The 8,680-nt window shown below is 35.2% G+C and overlaps 1 protein-coding gene across 2 annotated transcripts; it reads left to right on the top strand.

The window, feature by feature from the left end:
• The first annotated feature begins 1,229 nt into the window (after window positions 1-1,229).
• Window positions 1,230-7,535, top strand: LOC148880738 (ribose-phosphate pyrophosphokinase 1). 2 transcript variants are annotated; one of them, XM_088962745.1, is made up of 9 exons: window positions 1,230-1,475; window positions 1,935-2,108; window positions 3,623-3,871; window positions 4,255-4,398; window positions 4,535-4,702; window positions 4,985-5,054; window positions 5,386-5,467; window positions 6,204-6,363; window positions 6,798-7,188. In XM_088962745.1, the coding sequence occupies exons 1-9, from the start codon at window positions 1,365-1,367 to the stop codon at window positions 6,834-6,836; spliced, it is 1,197 nt and encodes a 398-aa protein (XP_088818871.1). In that variant the 5' UTR covers window positions 1,230-1,364; the 3' UTR covers window positions 6,837-7,188. The 2 variants fall into 2 exon arrangements, with proteins under 2 accessions (XP_088818871.1, XP_088818872.1); XM_088962746.1 differs by lacking the exon at window positions 6,798-7,188 and adding an exon at window positions 7,223-7,535 and having other exon boundaries at window positions 1,240-1,475.
• Window positions 7,536-8,680: the final 1,145 nt, after the last annotated feature.

Here is an 8,680-nt window from a genome sequence, read left to right as displayed (position 1 = left end):
AATTAAGATTTTATATGGGTGGTCTTTTCATTGATTGTCAAATATAATAGCATCTTAAGGATGTTCAGTATTATGGACAAGAAATTGTGTAATGTGGATTGATTCACTAGGCTCCACTATGGTATAATAGTTGAACCGGGTTCGACTTGAATGCCAGAAAGGCATAGCAAAATTTAAAACCAATTAACTAGCATCATAAAAGTGGTAACTAATTAGGAGGGTTTTCTTTTCTCAAAAAAAAAAAAAAATTCTTGCAAGACTTTGTAAAAATGTTTGAATATATTATGGTGTGGATTGCTACATGGTATTTAAGTGTTAGATGAAAAATTGAAATATAATGTGGACCAATCTACACTAGTATGAATTAATTTATACTACCGTCTTCAATAACACCATAGAATGATGTGACATGAACTAAAATTAGCCATGCATGATTCATCCACCATTCTTCCAATGACCCAAGATACCAAATGCCTTTTATTTAGGTACCATTTGGCAAGTCTTTTTTAAAAGATTTTTTGATAGATTTAACAACCAAAAGATGATGTGAGCTTTTGTATTAAGATCCTAACAGTTTGAAGACTGTTTGATTAAAGCGTATTTTTTCGTATAAAACAAATTGAAAAAAAGGCAAAAAAAGACTTCATTTAGAGTTTCTTAAAAATTGTCCAAAGTGGATTTTTTGTATCTTTTTGGGACTGTAACTTTTGACAATTAAATATTTTCTCAATCAAATGGGAAAAAACCAAAACGCAAACTACTGGATTTCTAAAAAATAAACAGATTGCACAAAAAATGCACCAAACGGGGCATTAATATAGAGGTTAAGTCTATTGAAAATAATAAAACTAGAGAAGAAAAGCTTTTTTCCCCTTTTTAATTATATTTTCAATTTAAAAATATTTGAATTTTAGACATTGCTTTACTCAATCTGCCTTGCTCTCTATGTCTGCTCGGTTCAGTCTTCCTTAGAATACGTCCCCGCTACCTGCATAAATTACAAAAAGGTCTAAATGTACTATAATCTATTATCCTTGGAGAATATATTGCCACGTGGCAAAAGTAATGAGAGTCACACAAAAGTGACGAATGGCACTTTCTGTCAACAAGATTGTGGATTTCCGTCTTTTCCTATTCTCCAGTTATTTTTCTAAAATTCTTTGGTATAATTTTTTTTGTTAATTTTTCTTTATATTTATTTATTTATATGCAAGTACTATAAATAAGCGGAAGCCCCTCCTCTGTATTTCGCTCTTCGTTTCTTCCCTCTGACTGGGAACCACAACTGAAGCTCGAAGCGCCGCTTGTAGACTTATCAAACCCCAACCCTAAGTCTCAACTTCCATATCTTCTCAGAAGCGGAAATGGCTTCCTTGCCTTTCTCTTCTTCGGCTCTGGTATCTCGTTCCTCTCTACGCCGTGGAACTTCCCATTCCGTTGAGCCTTGTTTTCCGATTCCTGCTCGAAGTGGCGTGGTTAGTTTTACTAATAGTACTACTTTATTCTTCTTCCTGTTAATTGTGAAAGAGTTCAGTTGTAGGTTCTATTTTTCCAACATTCAGTTGACGCAAATTTCGACTTTTTTCCTCCGGTTTCTCATTTGGCTAGTTTTCGTGTCTGTTTTTTTTTGGTCTGAAGCTGTAATTCTGTTCTGAAACTCACTATAAGACTTTAATTTCTGTTTTCATGATATGAAAAATAATTCTGAGGTCGATTTTAGAATCGCCATGTCAACTCCAAAACTTTAGGCATGCATGTAATGTCATTTTTCTTTTGCTGTTACTTTCAGAATGTCCAAATTATATTGATGGAATGGCTTATTGTGCGCTAGGAAATTATCTCTGGTTAAAAGCTATTTTTCAATTTACGAAGTTTCTTTAGAAAAAAAAAAAAAAAAACTATTCTTCTAATTTATATTGGTTTTATTTGTCAAGAGATGTAATCTGGTGGAGCCATTAAAGTTTAACAATGGAAAGCCATGTATTCCGGTGCTCAATGACCAAACCATGTCCAGTTTCTTGACTTCAAGGTACGCAGAAAGCTTGACGAACAAAAACGATACCAGGCTGCGCATTTTCTCGGGCACAGCTAATCCTTCTCTTTCTCAGGTAAGTCTTCCTACTTTTTTGTTGTTTTTAGAATATAGATGCTATTTCGAAAATATAGATGTATTCTAATTTGCAAATACTGTACATGTGTGCATTTCTCTTTTAACAACTTCCTATCGTAGCATACGCAAGTCGGTTTTGTTTGTATAGAGGATATATTTTGTTTATTTCAATTTTTAGTGATAACACTTTCTAATTTAAAAGATTAACTTGATCATCAAAATCATGCAAATAAAAGATGATTAGATTCTTGAGAAGAACTTAACTGGCTCCCACGTTGGATTGTGCATGCTATTTCAGTTGAGCACCTTGAGATAAAAAAAGGGATTAGATCATGTTCTAGTTAAAATATCTTAACTCCCTTGAGTTGACCGCTGCTAATATCCCCTTGAAGGCAAATTAAGTTGCTGTGATTTAAGCGATTTTCACCTTTAGCAATATATACAAGCTCTGAAAAATGCTTTGGGAATATGTTCTTAGATCTCAGATTTTAGGTGGCTGTTGATGAAAGTTTTTGATAGTCGGCCTCAAGAGTGTAGAACCTAAATAGTTGTTCTAGAAAACATGTAGCTGGGAGTTCCCATAGAGAAATATATGGTTAACACCACTTTGATTTGAGTTTGATTATAAGTTGGCTGAGTTCTATTAGATCTATGACTGTTTGCCTTGGAGAGCAAGCTTGTTTTGATAGAAATATTAGCTTCATTACTGTTTCTTTGCTTCTTTCTAAGCTTCATGCTATATATTCAATTGACTTAATATGTGAATTTGGAAAAAATTGTTCACGATCAAAAGAAGTTGGTATAATTCACTCATGTGGGTGAGGATCTTTGCTTGTCCTTCTTCACTTTTTTAGTGTTGAACTGGTTAGTTTTGATTCTATATGCTGAACTTTATGTATGCCAGTTGTCTATTCAACTTTTAAGCAGTTTCACTGTCACAAGGAATCTTCTTCATCACTAACCTCATGAGTATAACATGCATGAATAGATGAGTTGGCTCTAATTTGACCTTAGGCGCTGGTCAACATATAGGAATTTTCTCTTTAATTGGAAAAGTGCTGATTTTTATTTTGTCAGTCATTTATTGGTTTTGATTCAAAGTTGTAGTTAATTGAAGAATCTGAAATTAGGTTTTCTCATGTTTCATTTAACACCTTTAAGTTTAACCACTCTATAGAACTTGAGAAACTCTCCTGTTTTATGATGTAGAAAAATAAATATTTATTTCTTTACTGTTTATTTGTGTAGAGGTTACCCAATAGGCCAAGTCATTTCAATGGAACTTTGGGTTACCTAGATTTTGTCGTGCATGCCTCCTCTATTAGTGTGCATTTGGTTTGCAAATCCTTGCTATCCTAATTGTATTGGAATCTATCTGAAGAAAACTTGTTACATTTCAGGGTGATCTCCTTTGTTCCTTCCTTCCTTTCTTTCTTTTTGAAGCATTATTGTCATAAGATGCTGAGAGTGTTGTGGATTTATTTCCTCTAATGCATTATTTCATCCTTGCAGGAAATTGCATGCTACATGGGCCTGGAGCTGGGAAAGATCAAGATAAAACGGTTTGCCGATGGTGAAATCTATGTTCAGTTGCAAGAGAGTGTTAGAGGGTGTGATGTATATCTGGTGCAACCCACATGTCCTCCAGCAAATGAGAATCTCATGGAGCTTTTGATAATGATTGATGCTTGTCGGAGGGCGTCTGCCAAAAATATTACTGCTGTGATCCCATATTTTGGATATGCTAGGGCTGATCGAAAGGTAATTCCTGCTTCTTGGGTAGAAAAAAGATAAATTTGATCCATAATTCATAGTTTAAATATCAAATATGTATATGCTATACATAGGCAAAAAAATATTCATTCTATGAAATCCTTCTTTTGAAAGTGCAATTAATTGGATTTTTATGATCATGTTGATGTTTGATCTTGGAGATCTCATTATCTTTCTTTTTCCAATTAAAAAAATATATTTCTCATAAGCATTGAATTACCAACCTCTTTGTTGATGCCAGTAGCTATCTTAGCCTGAAGATAACTTTTGTAACTGGAATTATTCTTTTATTTTTACAATTTAATAAGTTGATAGAAGCTTGCTCATGATAGCACTATGGTTTATCACTCCATCTGAATTTATATTTCCAGACCCAAGGTCGTGAGTCCATTGCAGCCAAACTTGTGGCAAACCTGATAACAGAAGCAGGTGCAAACCGTGTTCTTGCATGTGATCTTCATTCGGGCCAGTCCATGGGTTACTTTGATATTCCAGTGGATCATGTGTATGGTCAGGTAATTAATACGTCTTCCCTACATTTCAGCTGATTTCATTCTTCAGAGCTTCATTATGTCATCTACTTATTCAAAGTGTTCATTTCAAGTTGAATTTTTGACTGATAGTTTGCTATTTCATTCTCTGTGCCTTTAGCCTGTAATTCTTGATTACTTAGCCAGCAAGACCATATGTTCAGATGATTTGGTAGTGGTTTCACCGGATGTTGGAGGTGTTGCTAGGGCACGTGCTTTTGCTAAGAAATTATCTGATGCCCCATTAGCTATTGTGGATAAAAGGCGTCATGGGCACAACGTTGCCGAGGTAAAATCCACTCAAAATATTTTAATGGTAGATATGAAAAATCTGCTTCATAACTTTCTTGTAGGCTATAGAAGTTTATCAGTAGAGCACAATGATAAAATAGTAAAGTTTAACTGTTAGAGATCTTTTTTTAATGCGCAAACTATAATTTATTGTTAAAATCAAACATATGTTAAGTTGCAAAGGTTTCAAAGCAAATAAGCTGCCATTTTCTCTAAAGTCTTAACAAAAACTATAATTTATTGTAGGCTATATAATTTATTGTTGAATATTATTTTGTAGGTGATGAATCTTATTGGTGATGTTAAAGGAAAAGTAGCTGTTATGGTGGATGACATGATTGACACTGCTGGTGAGTTGACTCTAAACAAGGATTTTCTAGCAGTGCATGATACATCACCATACTTGCTGTACATAAATCATCATTGCATCCATTTAATTTGCTTTGTAAACTTGAGTTGGCAGTCTTAGCTTATCAATAATAGATCTATCTGCTCATACCTGATGCAAATCAGGCAAGTTTGATTTTATTGTGCATTTTAGGCCCCAGGACATCAACTGGTGAACTTGTGCTGAATTTGTTCTAACGCTAGTATTAACCGCTTGATTGTTGTTGGTATAGTTGTTTTTCTTATAAGCTTGTTTTATTTAATTTTATTACTTGTTTGCCTGGACAACATTAGGGACTATTGCAAAAGGTGCTGAGTTGTTACACCAAGAAGGGGCAAGAGAAGTCTATGCATGCACCACACATGCTGTTTTTAGGTACCAAATTTCTCCCAAGCCTTTGCTTTTGCTGTATATAACTTTTGGTTTGTGCCAAAATTGTGTTTTTTATGGGAATGGTTAAATCCAGTATTATTGGTGAAGTCCTGGAGAACATGGAAGAGACTTGACCTTCTGTCAATTCTACCTTTTGCTCTGCATAAAATCTTGAAACTGCAAATGTGGCTTACAATGATCATGAGTAGGGGAAGTCTCAATGCACTTCTTTTGAAAAGTTCCATTGCAATGTCTGACAACTTGAATTCTATCCAGAAATCAGTTACTGTTAAATTCTAAGTTCAACAGTAACAACTGATCATATTCAGGAAACTGTTAGGAGTAATTAATAGTTTGGTATTTCTGAAAAAAAAAGTAGTTTTCCTATCAAAAAACAAGTTTGGTCATGTATTTGATCTCCATTTCTCTTTTCAACAGGATAGTATTGGATGGTGAAGGTCATCCAATTAGGTTGAATCTCCCTGTACAACTATGGAGTAGTCACTTGGTTCTGTTGCAGTGCTAATATCTATCTTTATTCTAAATTGTAGTTATAATCTAAAAGATAAATTACTCATCAACTAGCCAAAAGAAACATCAGAAAAATGATGCTTCCTTTTATTACCATTAAATTCCAGACTTTGGATTTAGGTTATTTCTCTTACATAATATGGAATCCATGCATCAATTTGTTGTCACTCACGATGCTTATGATCTAGTCTTTATATTTTCCTTGCAGTCCTCCTGCTATTGAGAGGTTGTCAAGTGGGTTGTTTCAAGAGGTGATCATCACAAATACCATTCCAGTGATGGAACAGAACTACTTTCCTCAGCTCACTGTTCTGTCAGTAGCAAACCTTTTGGGCGAGACAATTTGGCGTGTTCATGATGACTGCTCTGTGAGTAGCATTTTTCAGTAAAATTGAATTATTAACATAATTAATGGCATTAGCTTTTTCCAAATCCACAAATGGCTATTATTAACCACTGAAGCCACTTCTTTCCTTAATGCCCTTCTTCATATCCTTTCTTTATCAAGGTTTCTCTCCACTCTTTCCAGTAGAATGTTGATTTTGTCAAATTGAGAAGTCTCTTGACCTGTTTGTGTGCTTTCTGTCCATTTATAAAATCAGATTTGTACGAATCATGCTTTCCCTTCTTCCTATTTCTCAGTCCAATTCCTACATAGAACCAGATTTTAATCTGGTTCATCTTACTCTTAGTGGTCTAGAACATCTTTACATGAATTTTAATCAATAGATATTGCAAATCAGTGTCACTGAGAGTAGCTTCATGTTGGATTTTTGTTTTTTTTCTTTTTTACTGTTGTCAGGGTGGATTTGAACCCTATTCCAGCTTGGGCATTGATTGAATCAAAAAATCTTATTCGTGGCTTGTTCTCCTTCTCAGCTCCAATTACCACAGTTATAACTGGAAACGGGATTGTCATATTGCTGTAGTCTAAAATTTCTATCCTGTGATTGCTTTGCTGTTTTTCTAACACTGTACAATTTGCGAGTTTAGTGGGGAGATCTCTGACTCTACTAGGCACGTTAGACTTCCTTATTCCTCTCTCCTGAATTCCCCATTGCCCCAATATTATATATATTGGAAAAATGTGTGGATAGATTTATGCCCCATTCTACGATGATTAATTGATGTGTAAATTTAACGTGGTCCTGATTGACGTATGTGCTTAAAAGTTAAAACTGCTCTTTTGTTTATATCTGAAACTACTTCACATTCATTATATCCAAGTCCTACTCCAGTTTTCCATACATTCAGACCGGAGAAGGGGATCACACTAGAGCTAGGATCCCAGCCCTTCTCTGGGGCACCAGGTTGGGCCTCCGTTTGAGATCTGAGAGAATTGAGATTGAGGGCGGAGCACCCAACACTTCAGATATGCATCATCAACAAATTAAAAGGAGCCAAATCCGTGGCATCTACAATGTACAGCCTGTTGGGATGGATTATGAGATCTGCCAACTCCTTTTACCAGAAAACTTGTACAGGGATGAAAACGGGGGACAGCCTTAATGGGATGGCTATTTCTATTTTCTTTTTTTAAATCTTTTCGATGCTTGTAGTTGTAGTTGTAGCCAGAGCCACCTGAGCTAATCTCCGTTCTCCCCTTAGCTTGCTATGTCCTGGAGAGGGGATGATTGTAAGCCCCAATTCCAGACCAGTAGAATTTAATGTAAATAAATATATATTTATGCTGATTCAAGAAAAATGCTTGAAAGTTGAAACAAATCCACAAAAGAAAGTCCATATCCACTAAGATGCCGTTAATATGGTCAAGGACAAGCATTCGATTTCGATGGCCCTGACCCTGGGCGATCCTCTATTGGCTCGAATAATCTTAATTGGGGCTTTCTAATTGCGCTTGCTATCAAGTACCAATCAATAAGGGCAAATGACGATCGGTCTGCTTAACTCTCCTAACACAAATGGCTAATAATAATAATTTGTGCCGACGCTGGATAAATCCATCGACTATATTCTACATTGTAAACTATGGGCTTGTGGCAAAGCAGCTGGCCTGCTGCTTGTAATTCGCGACACTAGTTGGATCATGGATTGGGGTCAAACTGGATTCGCGTGCTCCTCGAAAAAGACGTAGCTCGAAAATTCGGTAGTTGAGTTGGATCCGTATTAGATGGCTGTTTAGGTTGGTGGGACGGAACTCACTGTGCTGGACCCGCAACGAATTCATACTGGGTAGGTATAAAAACTAGAAACAGGGTACAAATGGATCGGATTGAATCGGATATTAGGTAGTTAATTTGATTTGAATTTTATCCATGGGGTTTATATCAGATTTGAATCGTATTTGGCCTGCAATCGGATATTGAATAGCATTAATAAATTAAACTGAAAATGGCTAAAACATTGTATTGGTATTAAAATGAACAAAAAAAAAAAAAAGACTTTGATATTATATATCATGAATAAAATATATTGAACTATGGAAATCAGAGGGTTACTCTCGCAGATAGATCTGTTCATGGGCCGGGTAGCCTGACAGCCTGGCCTGTCTTAAATTGGGCTCTAAAATCCGGGCCTGATTGTTTTTTGGGCCAGGCTTGGGCTTTTCCAAATAAGTTTGGTTTGATAATATTAAATATATAACAGAAATATAATATATATATATATATATATATGTATATTAATATTAAAATTAATAGCAAAAAAGTGTTATATATATATTAA

Source organism: Nelumbo lutea, chromosome 1 (assembly GCF_056320005.1).
Source record: "Nelumbo lutea isolate HS-2025 chromosome 1, American lotus-T2T, whole genome shotgun sequence".
Classification (NCBI taxonomy): Eukaryota; Viridiplantae; Streptophyta; class Magnoliopsida; order Proteales; family Nelumbonaceae; genus Nelumbo; species Nelumbo lutea.
This window is presented reverse-complemented; position numbering and strand designations above follow the sequence as displayed.

Coding starts and splice junctions, on each gene's coding strand:
- LOC148880738 (XM_088962746.1), top strand. CDS start 1,365: ATGGCTTCCTTGCCTTTCTCTTCTTCGGCTCTGGTATCTCGTTCCTCT. Junction 2,109..3,622: donor CTAATCCTTCTCTTTCTCAG/GTAAGTCTTCCT, acceptor TCATCCTTGCAG/GAAATTGCATGCTACATGGG. Junction 6,364..7,222: donor GTGTTCATGATGACTGCTCT/GTGAGTAGCATT, acceptor ATTATATCCAAG/TCCTACTCCAGTTTTCCATA.